This window comes from Serinus canaria, chromosome 25 (assembly GCF_022539315.1).
Source record: "Serinus canaria isolate serCan28SL12 chromosome 25, serCan2020, whole genome shotgun sequence".
Classification (NCBI taxonomy): domain Eukaryota; kingdom Metazoa; phylum Chordata; class Aves; order Passeriformes; family Fringillidae; genus Serinus; species Serinus canaria.
In genome coordinates, this window is record NC_066338.1 from 11881843 (window position 1) to 11904375 (window position 22533).

Here is a 22533-nt window from a genome sequence, read left to right on the forward strand (position 1 = left end):
AAGTATCCGGAAGTAAGGGACGCTGAAAGGAATGAAATGACCGGAAAGGCACAAGGAAGGAATAGAAGGAAAAGGGTAAAGGACAGGAAGGAAAGGAAGGAAGATGCTGAATTCGGGGAACACTTGACAGGCTCAGTGTCCAGGACGTCACATGAAAGTGCAATTAATGGTGTCCCGGTAACTTTAAGGGTTGAACAGGCCGTGAAAGTGAAACGATCAAGGCTTGATGTAAGCGTAACTGCAATGAAATGAAACAGGAAAGGAAATTACCGGGCTGAGGAACGGCTACAGTAACGAACGCGTACCGGACGGCAGGAAAATACAAATGCACGTCACTGGACACCATTAAATTACCTGTACATCTATCACACTAGCAGTAACATTCGCATAGCAACATCCAAGGTCAACTGATCAGTAAGAGTCCGATGGGCGCAGGAAAAGGAGTGCCCAAACCAGAAAGGACAGGAAAGATCGGAATGAAGGGTGCGTAAATTTAGCGACAATCGACCCATGCCGGATTCCAGACGTACGTACAGGAAATTTAATTCCCTGACTATATAATTGACAAGAAAGGAAACGTGCAACGTGAAAGGGCCAGCAACAACTTCAAGGACCAGTGAAGGACGAATAGAAAGTGAACAGGAAAGGACAAGGATTAAAGTACAGGTCAAGTGCCAGTCATGAAAGGCACGGCCGTGTATTACACCCATCATTGATAAGAATGACACGGTATTGTTCTTACTTTTGTCATCTCCTATGTGGCCTCCCATGTGGTGAAATAGCTGGCTATGCAAGCGAACATTAAGGTTATTAATATGTTCATGTGCGTTATATCTTATGGTTGAACTTACGTTGTTTACTGTAGAATCCTCATTTGCTCTCTTCTATCTCTCTTTTCCTTCTTTCACGACTATGGGAAATCGACCGAGCTGGCCGATTCCCGGATGATTGAGTTTCAAGGCGTCCTACCACCGGTGGGGTGGGGTGTTGTTCGCTTACCTGTTCTTTCAGAAGCCTCCGTGCAGAGGCGGGCCACGCACATGCGAGGTTTGCTTAGTTGTACTGCTCTGGGTGCGAAGAGCGGCCGGTCAACAGTGGCTGGAAGACAACAGAAGACGGACTGGAGGTGATTTTCTGCCTCAATATTCTGCACTGGGAAGTGAGCAGAAGTGGGATGAGCATGGGGACGCTGGTATGCCTCAATACGCCGGTGCCCGAGGGATAGGGAGACTCCTGTGGGTGTGGTGGGAAAAGCTCAGATCGTGCCCTTTCAAGCTCCACTCAGCTCATGGGACTGTTAAGTAGACTCAAGTTCTGGGGGCACTGGGTTGTCCTGATCAGCTCGGATCACGGCCAAAAGAGGAGTGAGCACACCACGGTATCCAAAAAGATGGGAAAAGTTGTTTTCTTCTCTTAATTCTTATTACTTTGCGTTTTCTTCTCCTTTTCTTATTCTTTTCTTTTCTTTTCTTTTCTTTTCATTTGCTTTCTATTTGCCTTTTTCCTTCTTTCTTTCTTTTCTTTTCTTTTTCTTTTTCTTCTTTATTCCCCTCAGTAACAAATTCTTTCTATTCTTGGTTTTTCGTATAAGGTGTTTCTTTCATTTCTGTCTTCTACGTTGGTGCTTAAAGTGCTTGTGCTTTCTTTCTTCGATTCTTTCTTTCTTTCTTTCTTGTATCTTTCTTTCATTAAATGGTCTTATACGTAAATTCTTCATTTTCTGTTCCCTTTCTTTCTTTCTTGGGTCTTCTTTCTCTTTCTTTCTTGTCGGTGTTCTTTCTTCTCTTTTCAATCTTTTCTTTCCTTCTTTTCTATTAAGCTTTCTTTACTTTCGCTTATTCGTTTGAATTGTCGTTTATCTTTCTTTTCCCTTCTTTCTTTTTCCTTTTCTTTGCATATTCTAGGTCTTCTATTCGAGGCGTGGTCTCTTCTTTCTTTTCTGTTCTTTCTCTTTCTTTCTTTAATTCGTTTACAATAATTCTCTTAGTTTTTTTCTTCTTTCTTAGAAATCTTAGCTTTCCTGTTCCAATGCGTCTTGCGGGTATCGGATTTCTTATCTTCGTTTAAAACCTTTCTTTCGGTTCTTCCTTTCTGCTTTGTCTTTCTTCCTTTCTTCTTTCTTTTCTTAATTCTTTCTTTCTTCTATTTCAGACAAACGGTGCTTTCTTATACAATTAATCTATTATAAAGCTTTCTTTCTTATCTTTCTTAATTCTTTATTCTCTAAATATTTCAAATTCTTAGAGAATCGTGGCGTTTTCTTAAAACTTGGGAAGTGGTCTTAAATGCTGGACATTCGGGATGGTGGTCGGTTTCTATTGTGTTATGTGTTTGCTGTGGGTGTTTTTTTCAGTATGGAATCCTATATTCGGTTCCCTTTCTTCTTTCTTAAAACTTTCTATCCACTGTGTGTCTTTCTGGCATTTCTGGTCAATTATCTTCTTTAGCATCACAAATTGTCTTTCTATGTTCAGGTGGTTGTCGCTTGCGGTTTCTAATTCGTATTAAATTCGGGTTCGGTCTTTCAATGGGTCTGTATAAAAGAAAAAAAAGGGGAATCTTTGGGATTCTTTCTTTCTGCGTGTTCATGGTTCCTGGTTATCTTTTCATTTTCTTTATTTGTCCTTTCTTTTCTTTACATTAAATCTTTGCTCTGTTTCTTTTCTTAAAAATGAAATTTTGAAAACTTTATCTTCTTTTTCACTTTCAATCTGTTCTTAATTCTGTTATAGGGGAATCTTTCTTTTTCTTTCTTCTTTTCTTCTTCTTTCCTTCTTCTTTTCTTTCTTTTACCTTTCTTTTTCCTTCTTCTCTTTTCCTTCTTTCTTTTCTTTCTCTTCTTTCTTTTCTTTCTTCTTTCTCTTTCTTTTCTTTCTTTCTTTTTCTATTTCTTTCTTTCTTTCTTTTCTTTCTTTCTTTCTTTTTCTTTCTTTCTTCCTTTCTTTTCTTCTTTCTTTCTTTCTTTCTTTTCTTTTCTTTTCTCTTTTTCTTTTCTTTCCTTCTTTCTTCTTTCTTTCTTTCTTTCTCTTCTTTCTTCTCCTTTCTTTTTCCTCTCTTTTTCTTCTTTTCCTTTTCTGTTCTTCTTTCTTTTTCTTTTCCTTTCTTTCTTCTTCTTTTCTTTCTTCTTCTTTCTTTCTCTTCTTTCTTTCTTTCCTCTTCTTTCTTTTCTTTCTTCTTTCTCTCTTTCCTTTCTCTTCTTCTTTCTTTTCTTTCTTTCTTTTCTCTTTTCTTTCTTTTCTTTCTTTTTCTTTCTTTTCTTTCTTTCTTCTCTTTCTTCTTTCTTCTTTCTTCTTTCTTCTCTTTTTCTCTTTCGTTTCTTGTCTTTCTTTTCTTTCTTCTTTCTTTCTTTCTTTTCTTCTTCTTCTTTTTCTTTCTTTTCTTCTTTCTTCTTTCTTTCTTTTCTTCTCTTTCTTTCTTCTTCTTTCTTTTCTTCTTTCTTCTTTCGTTCTTCTTTCTTTCTTTCTTTCTTTCTCTTCTTCTTTCTTTTCTCTCTTTCTTCTTTCTTCTCTCTTCTTTCTCTTTCTTTCTTTCTTTCGTTTTTCTTTCTTTCTTTTCTTTCTTTCTTTGCTTTCTTTTTCTTTCCTTTCTTTCTTTCTCTTTCTTTCTTTCTTTTTCTTCTTTCTTTTCTCTTTTCCTTCTTCTTTCTCTTTCTTTCTTTTTCTTTCTTCTTTCTCTTTCTTTCCTCTTTTTTCTTCTTCTTCTCCTTCTCTTTCGTCTTTCTTTTCTTTCCTTCCTTTTCTTTCTTCCTTCTTCCTCTTTCTTTCTTTCTTTCCTTTCTTTCCTTTCTTTCTTTTCTGTCTTCTTTCTTTTCTTTCTTTCTTTCTTTCTTTCTTTCTTTCTTTCTTTCTTTTGCTTCTTCTCTTTCTTTTCTTTCTTTCTTTCTTTCTTATTTCCTTCTATCTTTCTTTCTTTCTTCTTTCTTTCTTTCCTTTTCTTCTCTTCTTTCTTTTCTTTCTTTCTCTCTCTTTCTCTTCTCCTTTACTCTTTTCTTTCTTTCTTTTCTCGTTCTTTCTTCCGTTCTTTCGTTCTTTCATTCTTTTCTTTTCTTCTTTCTCCCTTCTCTTTCTTTCTTTCTCGTTCTTTCTCGTTCTTTTCTGCTTTTTCTTTTTTTTCTCTTCTTCTTTCCGTCTTTCTCTTCTTTCTCTCTCTTTCTTTTCTTTCTTGTTCTCTTCTTCTTCTTTGTTTTTATCTTCTTATCTTTCTTGTTCTTCTTTCTCCCTTGCAAATGAGCCCTTTCTTAGTCTTTTCTTGCTCTTTCTGTTCTTCCTCAATCTTCTTAGGTCCTTCTCTGCGTAAAAGGGTTTTTTCTCCTGGGGGGGGGATGGCCTCTCTTTCCTTTTCTCCCTTTTCTTCCACTGCCTTCTGTTCTGTTTCTTCTTCTAAGTTCTCTCTCTCTTTGCTTCGTTTTATCTCCCCCGTTCCGGCTCTCTCATTTCTCCTCTTGGTTCCTCTCCTCTCTTTCCTTTCTGTTCTCGTCTAGCAATGGTTATCGTATCTTCTTTCCTTATCTTATCGTTCCTTCTTTCTCTCTATAGACGCTTCCTATTCCTTCCTTCTTTCAGCTCCTATCTTCTCTTTCCGTTTCACTTCCTATGACCATTCCTGCCGTTCCTTGCCTTCCTTCCTCTTCCGTCCTTCTCTTCCTTGCCTTGCCTGTCCTTCCTTCGTCCATCCTTCCTGTCCTTCTTTCCTTCCTTCCTTACCTTCCTTCCTTCCTTCCTTCGCTTCCCTTCCTATTTCCCGTCCTTCCTGTGCTATCCGATCCTTCTTCCTTCCTTCCTTCCTTCCTTCCTCTTTTGCTCCTTGTTTCTTTTTTAATCTTGCTTTTTTCGTTTTGCCTTCGGTCCTCTTCCCTTCCCGTCCCTTCCCTTTCCCTTCCCTTCACCTTCCCTTGCCCTTCCCTTAACCTCTTATCCCTGCTCCCTTAACACGCTCTGGCCCATAGAACCGCTTTCCCATCCGCTTCCCTTGGCGCCTCTCCCGTTCCCTCTCCGCTTCCCTTCCCTTTCCCATTCCCCTTCCCATTATCCCATCTCCCTATCCCTATGTTTCCCTTCCCTTCCCTTCCCTTCCCTCCTTGCTTTAATATTGTTGTTTGTGAGTTTCACTCAGTGCCAAGCCCCAGTCATTTCACTTGTTGCCAATAACTACTGTTCTATGTGCAAAGACCTCTGGATAACCACGATTATCCCTCTCGTTACTGCACTGAGGTTGAAAACAACCTCCTCCCTTTTCCCCTGGATGGGAGTGGGGTGGGCAGGGAGTGCCAGCCATGGGAGGGGGCTGCCCCAGTGCCAGCCCCACAGGGCACCCCGGGCAGGATCTGGGCCTGTGGGGCTGGGGCTGCACAGGCAGCTGAGAGTTCTGCCCCCCAGCTACAACTGAGAGACCATTTCCAGCACCTGGATATGCCACCTGCATCCCTCCTCAGCCACCTGCACCCCTCACCAGCCACCTGGTCTGCCTGCCCGTGCAGCTCAGGCTCCTCTGCCAGGTGCTCAAGGGTGACGTGTGGGACCCATCCCCTGCCCCTCGCGGGGCACAGTGATACCTGGGGATTTCAGCTCTGCTGCCACCATCCCACTCCATCCCTGCAGCCATGAACTCCTGGTGCAAGGAGAAGGTCCTAGGGGACTTCAGCTCCAGGTGAACAGCCCCAGCCAGGAATTCAGGGCCAGCATCCTCCAAGAGGAGTGTGCCTGGGCACCCTGTGAGTGCCTGTCCCCATGCTCATGAGCAGGGTGGGGATCAGATGTGAGAGACTGAAATGTTAAAGGCTATTAACTCAAAACTGACCTTTCCAAAAGCAGTAGGTGCTCTACCTCCATCATCCAGAGCAGCAGAGACCCCACCTTCAGCATCCCCCTGGCAGACACACCCCACTTCACACCGTGCACGGGGGGTTGAAACATTTATTCCCAAATACCTTCATCCTGCATATCCCTGCTCCTCCTCATCCTCGCTGCTGTCCCGGACGAGGTCGGGGTCTGCAGGCCCACAGGCGAGGCAGGTGGCCCCCATCACCCTCCAGCAGGACTCGCAGTACAGGGCAAAGCACTCGGGATTGGGGCAGGGCTGGTGCTGGGGGGTCTCGGGGGTCCCACACAAGGTGCATTTCTGGCGCAAGCAGCGGCGCAGCCAGGGCCAGTGCCGGCGGCACCACCGCAGCAGCACCGTCCCCTGCAGCGAGGACAGGCCCGTGTGGGGTCAAGGGACAGCGGCCACCCCTCCTGGCACCCCGTGTCCCTGTCCCCACTCACCAGGGTGGGCGGCTGCCGGGCTTGCCGGGCCACGCGCCCGCGCTGCAGGTCCAGGAAATTCTTCCTCTGCCGCAGCAGTTTGTTGTACAGGAACAGCACTCGAGCCTTCTCCCTCTGTGCCAGCAGAGACCGTGGGGGTCAGCAAAACCCACCCCAGAGCCACCCCCAGGCTGTGCCCAGCCTTGGGCTGCTCACCTTGGGGAAGTAGTGTTGCGGTGTGATTCCAGGGTTTACCTCAGAACCCTGGGTCCCTCCCCTGATAATTCCCTCCCAGGTGTGGCAGTCACCTCTCCTTTCCCCTCCCAGCACTGTCTGTCAGTCCTGGAATTCCAGAAGGCCCTAGAGGATTGGCAGATTCACCCCGGGGGGCATTGGGCCATCCAGGTGTCCTTTGTCCCTTGAGGGACATCCCCTCCTGTCAGGTTGGTGGCTCACCTAGCGGCCCTTCCCTCCCCATACCTGGGGTTTTAAAAGGAACAGCATCCCACCGAAGTCACGGGAGTTCTGTGGAGCTGTGATGGATTCAGAGGCATGTTGGGCCTAGAAAGCTTGGATCCAACCCTCCATCAGAACCGAACTCCTTTCCTTCACTCCATCGCCCTCCAAATCTTTCCATAGTAGAGGGAAACTCAAGGAGTCAGACCCCGATTGGGAGGGACGTATCAATTCCCACCCCCACTGGAGCCCTGGCGTGCCGGGACTGCCTCCAAGTGCCCAGCTGCCAAACATCCAGCTGGCCCCAAAAGGTATCTGGGGTGAGAAACACCACAGTTGCACGAGTTGGTTCAGATGCAGGCGGCAGACACGCCCAAGGGCACGTCCCATTTGCAATATTGGTAATACCAATATTTTGGCGCCCAAATGTGCGGCTGGTCCGCCAGCAAAGACCGTGAGGTCAGCAAAACCTACCCCAGAGCCACCCCCAGGCTGTGCCAGCCTTGGGCTGCTCACCTTGGGGAAGTAGAAGGCGGCGATGGCGCGGCGCAGGCGGAACGGGTACACCTGGGCCAGGCAGAGCATGGCCAGCGCGCCCAGGGGCAGGCAGGTGTTCAGGTACTGCTGCCCCGTCATCCCTGTGGGCCGTGGCAGGCAGGCTGGGGACAGGGCACTGCTGTGAGCCCCCCGTGGCAGACCCTGGCCAGGGGTGGGGCTGGTTTGGGGGATTCCATCCCTGGCAGGGGCTTACCGAGGTTGGAGGTCTCCACCTCGGTGTCGAAGGAGGTGTTGAGGGCCCCGATGGTGCCCCGCAGCAGCTGTGCCATCAGGGATGTGCCCATCACGTTCACAGACAAGTGGTGGCTGGCTGTGGGATGGGAGGATAGGGAGGCTGAGGAGGGGCTGGGAGGGCTGAGGGGGTCCCTGCATTGCTGAGGGGCATGGTGGGATCACAGGCTGGCCCTCCAGGGCCGTGAGCTCACTTTGGTAGGAGTACTCGATAAAGGAATGATTCTGGATGACGCTGAGAATGGTGAAGATGAAGTGGTCCAGGCCACAGACAAAGAGGAGGAAGAGCAGGAGTGGGATGCACCTGAGCAGCTCCATCACCTGCAGGGAGCAGGGAGCTGTCACAGCCTGCTGTCCCCAGCTCTGACCCCCCTGATTACCCCCAGCCCCTCACCATGTGCCGCCGCTCAGGCCGCTGCACGGCCGGCTTGCACGGGAAGATGAAAGATGAGATCTCCTCCTTGAGCAGGGGCAGCAATGTCTGCTTGTTCTGGGTGAGGGGCAGGAGGGTGTCTCAGTGCAGCCTCTGGGACACCCCACAGGGGGTGACAGGGCTGCCCTGCTCCCCTTTCCCCCTGCCCAACCTGCTCTCTACGCCGAGCATCGATCTGGCGGAAGTAGGTGGTGATGTAGCAGTTGTCAAAGCCGATTTTGTGACAGTACTGATAGGTGTAGTAGAAAGCCCTGGTGGGAGAGGATAGGTCTGGGGTGAAGGAGGCACTGGGTGCAGCCCCCAGGATCCCTCCCTTGTCCTCATGTCCCCCCCTAGACCTGCTGACAAAGAAGGCCCCCACCCCTCTACACCCCGCAGCTGGCACAGGGGTGTCACCCCCAGCCCCTGACCATCCCAAGGCTCACGAGAAGAAGACGAAGAGGAAAGTGAAGGACAGCAGCAGGCGGAAGAAGGAGACGGCCAGGCCCAGGCGGGCGCCTTCCTGCCGCAGCTGTGAGCTCACGTCCTCCCGCAGCTGCGCCGCTATCTCGGCGCCCACCAGCATCTCGTGGTGCTCCTCCTGTGGCAGAATGGGCCATGGGGCAGGGCAGGGCCATGGGCACAGGGGACAGGCACCCACAAGGTGCCCAGGCACCCACCTTGTAGGTAATGCTGGCGCTGAACTCCTGGCTGAGGCTGTTGACGGAGCCGTTCACCCGGTCATACATGTTCCCGAAGTTCCCATCCACGGGGATCCTCTTCTCACACCACTTCCTCATGACTGCAGAGGTGGCACAGGGACAGTGGGGGCTGTGGCTGCCATGCCAGGGGGCAGAACCGGATCTGCCCTTCCAAGGGGGCACGGGGTCAGGGTCACCTACGTTTGACCGCATGGCAGAGGAACCCAAACTGCATGGGCAGGCAGATGAGGTGGTTGAAGAGGGGCAACTTCACTTTTTTCATGCATTTCTTGTACATTTTCTGGAAGTGGCCTGTGCAGCGCAGCAGGCCTGACTGGATCACAGCTGGGGGGCAGGAGGAGCCCTCAGCTGCCTGTGCAGCCCACCAGCCCCCAGCCCCCAGCTGGGGTGCCCTGTGGGGACAGCAGTGGGATCTGGGGCAGCCCCCTCCCCACGTGCTGCCAGTCCCTGTCCACCCCACTCACTTTCACAGCGAAGTTTGGTCTTTGTCTCGTAGACCTGCTGGGTGCTGGGGCCTGACTCTTTGCCCGTCTCTGGGCGCTGTCTCAGGTCGTAGCCCTCCTCGTTGGCCACCTGCTCGTTCAGCTCCACAAAGGCTTCGGAGACGTTGTGCATCTCGGTGTTGAGCGTCTCTGCACTCTTCTACCAAGGCACACACACAGACACAGGTAGAGGCTTGTTCCTGCTCCCCCAGCCCCCCAGCACCCGTGGCCCAGAGCCCTGCTCACCACCAGCTCCTCCATGACTTGGCGCAGGGGCGCTGTAGATGCCTGCCAGAGGTGTCCTGTGTGGTTGACCTGTAGCTCCACCACGCACTCCATCGAGCGCTTCGTCTCCATCAGGTTGTACCAGAGGTTGGCCCCGGGTCCTGGTGGCAGCATGGGGGGCTCAGAGCCCAGCAGCTCCCAGGAGCCCACTGGGGGACACAGGGATATGGGGGGACCCTACCGTTGTAGATGGCAGCGAAGACAAAGGAGAGAACATAGAGACGACCCTCCTTGCCCAGGAACTTGGGCACCATGAGCAGGTTGGCACAGCGGAAGTGGGGGGACGTGGCCCAGCCCAGGGCAGTCACCCCTGTGCAGAAAAGAGAGCTGAGCCCATGGTCCCCACAGAGAACCCCCTTCTCTGGGGGTTCTGATGGTTCTCAGATGGGGCTTCTGATGGTCCCCACCACCTCAGTCCCCTCCCTGCCCCATCCTCACCTATCAGCCACCAGGTAAGCTTCACCTTCAACGTCTCTGACACGTCCAGAGGCATGATGAGGAAGTGGCAGAGCCCTGGAACACCCAACAATGTTCCTTATTCTTCCTAATGTTCCTAATGTTCCAGTTCTTCCATTCTTCCAGTGTGCCTAAATCTTCCTCAAAGACTTAAAAACTCACCAACAGTTTGACAATAGTTGGTAATACAAACCTTATCTCCAGCTCAAAAGAGACATCCACAAACAATAATCACACATTACAGAGATAATCTACTCATTACAGCACCAACACACACAAAAATACAAAAGGCTCATGACAGCATAACTACAGAACATCAAAACACAAGACTAGAAGTCTCTACATCAAAAGTCAAAAAATCTCACCATAGAAATACTTAAAATTAAAAATCACAAAGCAAACCATTAAGCCACAAAATATAAAAAAAATCAATGTCAACAATTTAAAAGAAATCAATTAAATCAGGCCAATTTTAGAGATCAATGACAAACTTACACCACTTTTCAACTTATTAAGAAGAGACTACAACACCAAATCTCCCAGAAACCTCACACCTAAATCCCAAAACCCCTTAAGAAAATTACTAAAGCCCTTCAGCAAAAACAAGCACATCACTGTGCAATGCCACAACATGTACAAAATGTACAAAATGTGCAATTTTTTTTTTATGTACAAAATCATGAATGGGATGGGATTGCTGTGGAATGCATCTCCAGCTGTTTATTTTCCAGCATCACTCTCATTCCATGGCTATGACAAAAGGAAGATGCCAGCAGCTCCCATCCCAGGCAGCAAACCAAGAACTCAATGTTGCAACTCACTTTAAAAGTTTTTTGACCAATCACACAAAGCAAAATCATATTGACAGTGATTCTGTCCAACTGCTATAAGCACAGGTACCTTTGGGTAAGCAATGCTTGCTTATTTCAAATACAACACCTGCTTGTGAGCCTTCAAACACAACACACAGAGCTCCATTATTAACCTTAGAACTTCCTAATATCTTGCTTCTGTAGCTTAGGGAGTTATTCCAGCCAAGTGTTAATACTCTGTTTATTTGTCCTTACTTTGTAGATAAGTTGGGAAATTATAATTTATTATTATTCATTTATTTATAATTTAATTATTTATTTGAAGCTATATTTTATATATATTAGTAATAGAAATGTTATTTATTTTTTATTATGCATCTTATTTATTATTATTTTTCTATTTTTCGTCCTCAATCTTCTCCCAAAGTTTTTCCCAAATTATCTCCAAATTAAGGGCCATTGTTCTATTTGTCCTTACTTTCTACATCTCACACAACTTTTCCGCTGACAAATCTTCTGGCTACCTCTTAGCCCTAATTGTTCTGTTGTCGTGTCTGAAGGTGGGGAGACAAGTGTTGGGGACCAGCAGTCTCAGTGTGTGGGAAATGGATTGGAAAATTTTAGAGAAAATTTATAATGTATAAAAAAATTAATATAGAAAATGTAGATATAGATATAGATACAGATATAGACATAGATATTTAGATATGGAGAGATATAGATATTCGGAGTAGATATAGATATATGGATTGGATATAGATATATATGGATATAGACATAGATACAGATATAGATATAGATATATAGATAGATATAGAGAGATATAGATATATGGATTATAGATATAGATATAGATATATAGATGGATATAGACATAGATATAGATATAGATATAGATAGGTATAGATAAATGGATTAGATATAGATGCAGACATAAATATAGATATAGATTAGATGTAGTTATTGATAGATAAAGATAGATACAGATATGGATATAGATATAGATATAGATGATATAGATATAGATATATGGATATAGATATAGATGATATAGATATAGCTAGATACATATATAGATAAAGATATTGATACAGATATATATGGATCGAGATAGATAGATAGATAGATAGATAGATAGATAGATATAGATACATATATGTTTTTTATATATATAATATAGTAAATTTCTAGCAATTGCGCTGTCTCTAAGGCCTGCCTTTGGCAGCTTTCCCCAAGGCCTGTGACGTCAGGGATTCCCCCACTCACCGAGGCCGAGGAGCATCCCGAAGCCGGCTCCCAGGAAGGCTTTCCTGCAGCGGTACTGGTCGGGCCGGCTCCAGAGGAAGCGGCTGCACGGGCCGGGCAGGACCGCGAGCACCACTCGCTTCAGGGCTGGGAGGGGACACGGGTGTCAGCCCCGGCCTGCCACTGCCCCGCCGGGGACAGGAGAGGCGGCAGCTCACTGGTGTTGGGAGCTTTCTGAGCACGGGGTTCTGCTCCAGGACTGGTGCCCGCGGGATGCTCCGACGGAGAGGGAACGCGCTCGGGGCTCTGTAACACCACCACCTCCTGCAGCTCTCTGTCACTGCCCTCGGATTCATCCTCGTCGTCAAAGTCGGATCTGCAGGTGGCGAGGGGAGCGTTGGGGAGCAGCAGTCCAGGTGGGTGGGAAATGGATTGATAGAAAATTTCATGGAAAAATTATAATATAGAAAAAAATTAATATAGAATATCTATATCTATATCTATATCTATATCTATATATGATCTATATCTGTATCTCTATCTATATCTATATCTATATCTGTATCTTTATCATATCTATATCTATATCTATATCTGTATCTGTATCTGTATCTATATCTAGATCTATATCTATAGCTAGATCTATAGCTATATCCATATCGTATCTATAGCATAGCTATATCGATATCTAGATCTATATCTATATCTATATCTATATCTATATCAGCTTATATCTATAGCTAGATCTAGATCGACAGCTACAGCTATATCTAGATCGATATCTATATAAGCTAGATAGCTATAGATCTATATCATCTCTATATCTATATCTATATCTATATCTATATCGATATCTATATCTACATCTATAGCTATATCTATATCTATATCTATATAATCTATATATCTATATCTATATATCTATATCATCTCTATATCTATATCTATATCTATATAATTTATATCTATATTTATGTCTACATCTATAAAAATATATATTATATATTATGTATATATAAATATATATGCATATAGAAAATTTATCATATAGAAATATAGAACATTTCATTTAAATTTATAATATAGGAAAAATTGTAATATATTTATTTTTATATATATATATAAAATAAATTACATATATAATATAGAAAATTTATCATATAGAAATATAGAAAACTTTATTAAAATTTACAATACAGAAAAATTAATATCGAATATATAAAAATATACATGTATAATATAATTTAGAAAATTATAAATTTATAATGTAGATGTATAATATAATAACATATATAATATATATACATATATAATATATATATGTATAGTATAACATAGAAAAATATAAATGCAGAATATACATGTATAATATGATATAGAAAAATTATCATATAGAAATAGAGAAAATTGTATAGAAAATTATGTGCAGAAATTTTTTAAAGTTTTTAAATTATAGACAATTTTATAGAAATTTCAAGAAAAATTATAGAAAATTTTAATAGAAAACCTTTAAAGAAAGTTTATAGAAACTTTAGAAAATTTAATAGAAATTTATAGACATTTTTAATAGAAAATTATGTATAGAAAATGTTAGCAATTTTTATTTATAGAAAATTTTATAGAAATGTATAGAAAATTTATAGAAAAAAGTTAATAGAATGTTGTATTTAGGAAAATTTTAGATTTTTCAGTAGTTTTAGATTATTAGTTTTGAGGTATTTCTAGTATGGTGTTGTTAAAGCAAATAGACTAAGAAACACTTATAGCATATTTTAATTCTGATTGTGCTGGCGTGAATTATAACATCTGTACTGTCTCACCCTTCTCATGAGACTGAAAATAAAATAAAAGTTTTTAAAACACCTCCCAGTTGCCCCATCTCTATGTCTGAAAAAAGTATAATCCAACACCAGTGCTGGAAGGGAAGGAGGACACTGCCACACTGCCATCCCCACAGGCAGCCTGGCACTGTCACATATTCTGGAAAAATCCCTTCACTGGGATTTCTCTCCTGGGAAGCTGAGAAGCCTCAGAGAAAAGGGAAAACAATATTTATCTCATTTGCTTCTCCTGTGTTTGGCTGCTTTGGAATGTGTTTGGAGATGGTTTATCCAACAGGTCATTGTTTCATTGGTTTCATGTGAATTGTTTTGACTCAATGACCCGTTACAGTCAAGCTGTGTCAGGATTCTGGAAGGAGTCACGAGTTTTCATTATTATCTTTCTAGCCTTCTCTAAGTATCCTTTCTGCATTCTTTAGTATAGTTCAGTTTAGTATTCTTTATTATAATATAGAATCATAAAATAATAAATTAGCCTTCTAAGAACACGGAGTCAGATTCATCATTCCTCCCTTCGTCAGGGGTCTCAGAAAATACCACAGCAGCCCTCACCTGGAGAGCAGCCCCTCGCTCTCCTCCTCCTCCTCCTCCTCCAGCTGCTCCTGCAGCCTCCTGGATGTTCTGGAGGGGAACCTCCAGCCCCTGATGATGTCCTTGATGCGCTGCAGCAGCCGCCGCCCTCGCCCTCGCTCCTGGTCCCGCAGCGCCCGGGCCACGCCCGGCCCCGCTGTCTCCTCGTCACTGGAATCCCTGCAGGGCACAGTGGGCAGGGCTGAGCTGCAGCCCCCCCCCCCCCCACACCTGCTGCAGCCCCCAAGCCCGGGTGGGCTCCCAGCACCCCTCTGCTCACAGCTCCTCATCCCCAGAGTCCGGGTAGCCCAGGGGGGCCATGCAGACGGAGCAGATGTTGTTCAGGGTTCTGCAGCAGTCACTGCAATACAGCCCTGTGGAAAACGGGGCTGTCAGGAGGGGATGGGGAATTTTTTGGGGAGGGGCTCCCCAAACTGTGGGGGGTCCTACCTTTGCAGTTGGGTGTGATGCAGGCAGTGAAATCTGGCTGCTCTGCCATCCCACAGGTCAGGCAATGTTTGCGCTGGATGCCCACACGGCGAGCGAGGCGAGCTAGGAGAGGGAACCTGCAAGCATGCGAGGCAATGCCATCCCAGAGGTCCTTGCCACAGACACCCCAGGGATGACACTGCCCTTTAGCATCTCCTGGAAGAGCTTACCTGGAGATGAGGATAAGGAAGAGCCTGCTCTTCCCGGTGTCATCCAAGTGCCGTGTGGCCCCTCGGCTCAGGGCAAACATTGCCCATTCCCGCCGTGCCCGGATGATGTTGTGGAGGAAGGCCAGGCGCTCCTGGCATGGAGGGGATGGGGTGAGGGCAGCTGGTGGCTCAGGGAGTGTAGAGGGACACACACATGCACAGGGGGCTTCTCACCAGCTCACGGGATGGGTAGTAGGAGGCACACACTGCCCGGCGCAGGCGTGCCATGTAGGAGCCGAAGACGGCGATGAAGAGCCAGATACCGTACAGGATTCCTGGTGGGAAGAAAACAAGTTAAGTAGGGAGGGCACTCCCCTACACCCCCCTACCTACCTGGGTGGTTGAGGCTGCAGCGGCCCTGGTCTGCACACCTATGGTGATGTAGGTGCTGTGGTCGGGCTCCACGGGCTGGATGAGGCAGACCTGGGACAGCACAGAGACCTCGCCCTCCTGCAGCGCGTTGAAGGCAGAGACCAGGTCCTGGTAGATCTCACTGGTGTAGCCCGTCCCGTTGACACTGACAGTCATTGTCGACGGCGCTGTGGGCGAGCAGCTCAGACCTGGGGCCATCCCACAGCCCCGACCCTCAGCCAGCAGAGCATCCAAGGCTGCTGCTCACCCCTGGCAACGATCTCCGCGCTCAGCTGGTGCCGGAACAGGTCAAGTAGCCAGAAGATGCTGTAGTCAGCCAGGATGATGCTGAACCCCAGCAGCGTGTGACGCAGGAACCCAAAGAGCTGCAGCCCGTACTGGCTTCGCTCACTCTTGGACAGCCACAGCGCACCTGCACGGCCACGGGAGCACCGTGAGGCCGTGTCGGCAGCTCAGGTTGGGCTGGGGGATACCCTTGGTGTGGGGCTGACCTGGGGGGATGTAGCGGCCCCTCTCCAGTGCCGACAGGGGCAGCACGGTGGGTTTGCCCTGCTCTGCACAGCGCAGGTCCATCTCCACGAAGCGCCGCGTGATGTAAACGTTGTCAAAGGTGTCGTCCCGCAGGTAGCGGCGCCGGTAGCGAACCGCGCTAGGGGCACCGGGAGGGAGCTGAGAACCTGCACGCCGGGTCCCCGTCCCCGTGGGTCACCAGAGCTCTACTCACCGGTACCACAGGAAGAGGATGGCCAAGAAGGAGATGTAGGAGAAGAGCTCCAGGACACGGTGGTAGGGCTCCATGCTGTGCTGCACGGCCTCCATGATATCGGCGGACACCTCGCCCAGGCTCTTGCTGGCGTTGAGGTTAACGCTGAAGTGGTGCACGACCGAGATGTTGAACTCAAACTCGGAACGGACACGGTTCAGGGCGTCCGTGAGGGCTGCAGAGGTGATGAGAGGTGATGTGCATTGCAGCCAGAACCAGAAGAGGGGTGCAGAGAAGGACTTATGCAGTGGTTTTGGTTTGTTAATTTGAGATTTTGTTGATGTTGAGATTTTTTTTGGTTAATGTACTAAAGAGTGTGGTGGGTTTGGTGTTGGCTAATTACTAATGTACTTACTTCTTGTTGTGAGGTAGGATCAGGAGAAAGGAAAAGTAAGTTTAAAACTTTTAAAGGGTATAAAGAAAAATTTATTAATAGTAACTTAAAGAAAGAGTAATAAGAATTAGAACAAAGCTTTTAGAACACTTTTCTCCTTATAACTTTTTTTTCTTACTGATAATATAAGGAAATAAAAGTTTAGTTAGTTTGCTACTTTTAGAATAGTCTTTTTTCATTAATTTAGAGAGAGTGGTTAAAAGTGTTGTATCATTTCCATAGATGTCTCTTGTGCAAAACAATAACAACCCCCAACCCCCACATAACACTGGGATACTCACGGGCTGCGACGTTGGCCCGGATGAAGGTCTGGATGTACTTTGGGATGGTGCAGAACATGACAGCAACTGCAGAGAAGGGTACCTCTGTAGGGCTGGGCCCCCACGATGGGGACACGTCTGCCCCATCACCCCATTAGCCCCCCGTGGCAGGGGGACAGTGACTCACGAGTGCTCATCAAGCCGCATAAGGACTTGAAGCTGAGGACAACGTAGCAGATGTGGAAGAGGAGGGGCAGGGCACGCTCACACCTGTCCTTGGCCTTGTCCATGTAGCGAAAGCAGCTGCTCTGGGGATCCCCCAGCTCGCGGTTACAGATGTTACCAGCCCTCGACAGCCATATCCAAACATTGCGCAGGGCCCGGGCTGCGGGCAGGGAGCGGGCGTTGGAGACAGGGGTGGTCTGAGAGGAGGGTAGGGGGTGCTGGGGCTGGGGACACCCCCGGGGGTCCAACGCTCACCAATGTGTCTGGTGGAGTCTATGATGGAGCGGACAAACTTACGGACACGGTCACCCAGCACCTTGGCGTTCTGGCCAATGTCCTTGATTTTCCTCTGCAAGTCTGCAGAGAGAGGGGACACCTGAGCATACCCCAAAGAGTGAGGGTAGCCTGAGGCTGTCTGTTCCCCCCCAGGAAGGGCCCCTCCAGTCCCTCCACCTTCCCCCAGCCCCCTGCTCACTCAGCAGTGGCTCCTTGGCGCGTTGCAGCCGCTCGGCCGTCTGGTTTTGGGCCAGCTCAGCCCCACATGACAGCGCCTTGGCGACCTGGGAGATGTTGTGCATGAGGTTGGTGCCAGGGCCTTGCACGGTCAGGCACAGTGCCAGCATCATGATCAGCATCTTCCCCTCCTCTGCAAAGACAGGGCAAGAATCAGTCTCATAATCTGACAGCAAAGAATCAGTCTCATAATCAGAGGGGGCAAGAATCAGTCTCATAATCTGACAGCAAAGAATCAGTCTCATAATCTGAGAGGGAAAAATCAATCAGTCTCATAATCTGAAAGGGAGAAATCAATCAATCTCATAATCTGACAGGCAAGAATCAATCTCATAATTTGTCAGGGAAAATGAGTCTCATAATCTGACAGCAAAGAATCAGTCTCATAATCAGAGGGTGCAAGAATCAGTAACATAATCTGACAAGGAAAAATCAGTCTCATAATCTGACAAGGCAAGAATCAATCTCATAATTTGTCAGGGGAAAATCAGTCTCAAAATCTGACAGGGAAAAATCAGTCTCATAATCTGACAGGGAAAAATCAGTCTCATAATTTGACAGGTAAAAATCAATCTCATAATCTGACAGGGAAAAATCAGTCTCATAATCTGACAGCAAAGAATCAGTCTCATAATCTGACAGGGAAAAATCAGTCTCATAATTTGACAGGTAAAAATCAATCTCATAATCTGACAGGGAAAAATCAATCAATCTCATAATCTGACAGGAAAGAATCAGTCTCATAATCTGACAGGGAAAAATCAGTTTCATAATTTTACAGGGCAAAAATCAATCTCATAATCTGAAGATTGTGAATTCCATCCTCACACAGGGCACCACTAATGTTGGTTATTTAACTTCCTTTTTGTTTCTGTTAGGGTTGGGATTGAAAGTGCTCAAAATGGTATTTTGTGTCTGGATTTAGATTTTTTTTATTTTTTATCTGTATTACAGTCTTATAAACTGTGAATTCTACAGTATTTTACTAATAAATTACAAAATGGTTTTCTATCTATTTTTACAAGGTCTTTAAAGGAAAATTATCTAATTAAGAATTGACACTTAAATTATTTTTATTTTTAACTCAATAACTAATCATTCGTGTTTTGCAATGTGGACTTTTTAAAATTTAATTATAAAAGACTACTTAGATTTATGAAGAAGAAGGTGAAGAAGAAGGATTAGCTACTGTCTTAAATTTCTCTCTTAGTTTTATATATATTACTATATTTTAAAACTTCAAACTCTAAGTTTTTTGCTAGGTCATGTTACACACTTCTATTTCAACTACACACTTATAATCTTCTTATTAATCTGTTATATATAACTAATCTGTTATATGCAATTTATAGTTTTATTATGAATCCGTTATATATACCTAATCTGTTTTATATAATTATATTATGAATCTGTTATATAAAACTAATCTGCTAAATATTATTTATAATCTTAACATTAATCTGTTATATATAACTAATCTGCTTTATGTAACTTATAATTTTATTATCAATCTGCTGTATCTAATTAATCTGTAATGTATAATTTATAATCTTATTATTAATCTGTTACATATAACTAAACTGCTATATATAATTCATAATCTTATCATTAATCTGTTATATATAACTAATCTGCTATTTATAATCTTATTATTATTCCGTAATATAACTAATCTGTTATATACAATTATATTACGAAACTGTTATATACAACTAATCTGCTAAGTATAATTTATAATATTATTCATCTGTTATATATAAATAGTCTGTTATATATAATTTATAATTTTATCATTAATGTGTTCTATATAACTAATCTGCTAAGTATAATTGATAATATTATTCATCTGTTATATAACTCATCTGTTATATAACCCATCTGTTATATATAATTTCGAATCTTATTATTAATCTGTTATATATACTGTCTAATCTTAATATTAATCTGATACATATAATTAATCTGCTCAATATAATTTATAATCTTAATAATATGTTATTAATTAATTTCGGAAATTTTTTTTACGGCTTTAGGTCAAATGTAGTGTTCTCCTGAGGGTCTGTGTTTTTTAACACAGAAAGTTTAAATTTTTTGAGTATCCAGGGTTCTAACACAGCCCTGGTGCTTAGCCAGGAGCCGGCATCCCCTGGCACCCCACGGCCGCTCACTGGTGAAGAAGTGCGGCAGTGCCAGCAGCACGATCATCCGCGTCTTCATGGAGAAGGCCATGCCCAGGCCCATCCCCGCGCCCATGAGGACGGTGACGCTCAGGCAGTACCAGACATTGTGGCCCTGCACCAGCAGCACCAGGGCCCCATAAATGCTGGCCAGCAGCAGGCCCAGGGCGAGGCCGCCGAGGCTGCGGGCGAACTCCTGGGCCTTGCTGGGCTCCTCGGGCCTGCGCTTGGGCCCAGCCCGCGGAGCCTGGCTCTTGGGCAGGCCCTGCCGGGCCCGCAGGGCTCTGCCCAGACCCGAGACCAGCCTCATGCCGAGGCTGCTGCTGCTCCCTCCAGCTTTGTCTGGTGGGAGAACAGCAGAGTGAGCGAGGAGTTTCCAGCGTGCTGCTGCACCCCTGGCAGGTCCTGCCTGCCGGTTTCCGTTGGGTCCAGAACCCCTCAGAGGTTTCAGTTGAGCTCTGCTGCACTGGGTGCGTTCATGCAACACTCTCTGAGCTCCCCGGGGACATAAATGCAGGGGTTTGTCAGAAAAATTAATCCACAAACACCAGAGGTTTATGTCCAAAAAGGAGACAGAGGAGTCCTGTAACTTCTTTTGAATAGAGCGAGAGGCCATGGGACATTTCTCTGGGGTCTCTCCAAATTTTGGGGTCGAAGCTTCCTTTTTATCCCAATTTCTCTCTTTCTTTCCCCATTTCTGCTGTACTTGGGAGGTACAGCCTTCCCAGAACACCTGATAACAAAGATTCCCCTCAATGTATAACTCAAGCTCCAGCTTGGGACTTTCTATTTGGATTTTCACACCCTGAGCTCTTGCCGTCCAGATTGATGTTTTCATGCAATGAACAACCTTACAGCAACCCACAACTGCTCATGTCTCTTTGAAGACACCAGACCCAGTAAAAGCTCAGCACCATGATGTTCATCTTGCCAACAGAGAAATTCTGTGTAATTACATGTCAGTAATTGCAGGTTTAATAAGCCTCAGCAGTTGTCGAGAGAAGAAACTTTAGCCAATAAATCAGTGGGGACCAGAGCTCATGGGACACTGAAGACACAGACCAGGGAGATTTGGCCACACAGCCACGAGATGCAGAGGAACAAACAAGGCCAGACAGCAGCCAAAAGGGCAAAGTGGCTAATTGCAGCAGGGGAAGATCACAACCACTGAGTCAAGAAACCCACTGACCCAAAAGGAGAACACTGGTTCTCCTCCACCCTAATTAGCATGAGAAGCGAGAGACTCATTTAACCAATAGAAGAGAAAATACTCATTAATACTAATTAATGAGGAACTGTGCCACTTGCAGACCATGAATGTTTAATACTTGTTTGCTAAAGTGTAGAAATGGCGTAGTTGAGACAGAGACAACACAAAGAAACACTCTCCATTTTCAGGAGGCTTCAAACTGCTTTTATTATAGCGTGCATGCTTTTTATACGTTCTTACAAAACTCATCAGTTTACACTTTACTCATTGGTCAGGAAAGACAAACAAAGAGCTCATTGGAACAGGCAGTTGCAGGTTTCTCTTATTTCTCCTTCTTTCTTTCTTGGTTTCCATGTCAACGACTTCGGTAGATGATTATTTCAGGGGTAAACATGGATCCTCTTCTCAAACTTCTCTCTGGCTCACAGAAATCACTGTACAACCTCTTCCTCATAGAAATACTGAACACTTTGCTCATTTGGGGTTGCACTGTGGATTGACCCCTGCACAGAACTGGAGATCAGACAAATCCCTTGGCTCTGGCTGGGATTGGCCTCTCGCACACCAGGGGGAGGAAACCATTTCAGGAGAACATTTTGGTGACCCAGATGGGCCATAAAGCCTTTCTTGGATCATCTTCCTGCTCCCAGAAATGGAGAATGGGATGGAGCAGGGCTCCTGTGGTGTCTCAGAGGGGGATGGCAGCTCGTGTCTTGCTGGTATTCCCACAGACCCCAGGCTCCTGCAGGACAGCAGCAATGCAGGCTGCAGCCCCATGCATGGCATGAAATGAGGTCTGTGGGGTGCATCTGCCAGGGGGTAGAAAGAGGATATAGGGAGGATGGAAGTGGGGGTTCTTCTGTGTGTAAAATCTGATAAATAGAGGAAGGGAACTGCCATACTTTAAATAGTCCTTTAGGTGGACGGTAGTGTTTCATAATAAAGTCAAAGTTTTCTGTGTGGAAAAAGAGGGGGAAGAAAGCTTTCAAGGAAGCAACCTCCCTTGATAAAGACCAGTCACAAAGAAGAAGAAAAAAAAAAAAGACCTGACACAATCTTTTTCTTAGTCTCCTTACTTATATCTGGTTTTAAAAAGGTGAAGGTGGGGCTGTGTGGTGTCTGCGTGGTGAGGGTGGGGGTCTCTGCTGTCTGGGATGATGAAGGTGGGGGTCTTGGTTGCACGAGGAGATAAAGGCAGGGCTGGTGACAGTGGGGTGTCTCTGCTGTGATGTGGGGATCTCTCCTGCCCTGGGGGATGGAGGCAGGGGGCCCTGCCATCCGGGGTGGTGAAGGTGGGGGTCTTCAGTGCACAGGATGAGGAAGGAGGGGTCTCCAGAGCATGAGATGGTGAAGGTGGGTGCCTCTGCTCTCCTGGAGGGTGAAGGTGGGGGTCTCCACTCTGCGGGATGATGAGGGCAGGGGGCTCGGGATGGGGATGGGTCCCACAGGCAGTAGCACCACCGGCTCCCCAGCGGTACCCCGGCCACCAGCCGCCCCTCCCGGCGCACAGGGAACCACCCCCGCTCCGCCCCGGCCTGGGCGGTGCCGGAGGAGCGGAACGGGGCCACGGAGCTAGCAGGGAAGTTCCGCCCCCGGGTCGGGCCGGGCGGGG

General features: G+C 46.0%; 2 protein-coding genes across 2 annotated transcripts; both read right to left on the bottom strand.

The window, feature by feature from the left end:
- Window positions 1-5928: 5928 nt before the first annotated feature.
- Window positions 5929-9878, bottom strand: DCST1 (DC-STAMP domain containing 1). Its single transcript, XM_050984810.1, has 14 exons — window positions 9824-9878; window positions 9567-9695; window positions 9347-9486; window positions 9083-9260; window positions 8799-8942; window positions 8577-8698; window positions 8343-8497; window positions 8069-8168; window positions 7879-7974; window positions 7679-7805; window positions 7447-7563; window positions 7212-7354; window positions 6261-6374; window positions 5929-6180 (listed from the first exon to the last, which is right to left on the bottom strand). Exons 1-14 carry the CDS (start codon window positions 9876-9878, stop codon window positions 5929-5931), a joined length of 1872 nt encoding a protein of 623 aa, XP_050840767.1.
- A 2021-nt stretch (window positions 9879-11899) lies between these two features.
- On the bottom strand, window positions 11900-20021 carry DCST2 (DC-STAMP domain containing 2). The gene is made up of 16 exons (XM_050984811.1): window positions 19703-20021; window positions 17497-17667; window positions 17277-17378; window positions 16984-17181; window positions 16818-16883; window positions 16104-16317; window positions 15871-16028; window positions 15627-15791; window positions 15379-15546; window positions 15182-15282; window positions 14969-15099; window positions 14760-14875; window positions 14590-14683; window positions 14373-14489; window positions 12117-12274; window positions 11900-12045 (listed from the first exon to the last, which is right to left on the bottom strand). The coding sequence occupies exons 1-16, from the start codon at window positions 20019-20021 to the stop codon at window positions 11900-11902; spliced, it is 2424 nt and encodes an 807-aa protein (XP_050840768.1).
- Window positions 20022-22533: the final 2512 nt, after the last annotated feature.

Coding starts and splice junctions, on each gene's coding strand:
- DCST1 (XM_050984810.1), bottom strand. CDS start 9,878: ATGCCTCTGGACGTGTCAGAGACGTTGAAGGTGAAGCTTACCTGGTGG. Junction 8,699..8,798: donor CCTCTGCCATGCGGTCAAAC/GTAGGTGACCCT, acceptor CCACCTCTGCAG/TCATGAGGAAGTGGTGTGAG. Junction 6,375..7,211: donor CCGCCTTCTACTTCCCCAAG/GTGAGCAGCCCA, acceptor CTGCTGGCACAG/AGGGAGAAGGCTCGAGTGCT.
- DCST2 (XM_050984811.1), bottom strand. CDS start 20,021: ATGAGGCTGGTCTCGGGTCTGGGCAGAGCCCTGCGGGCCCGGCAGGGC. Junction 16,884..16,983: donor ATGCGGCTTGATGAGCACTC/GTGAGTCACTGT, acceptor CCTTCTCTGCAG/TTGCTGTCATGTTCTGCACC. Junction 12,275..14,372: donor GACATCATCAGGGGCTGGAG/GTTCCCCTCCAG, acceptor CGCCACCTGCAG/ATCCGACTTTGACGACGAGG.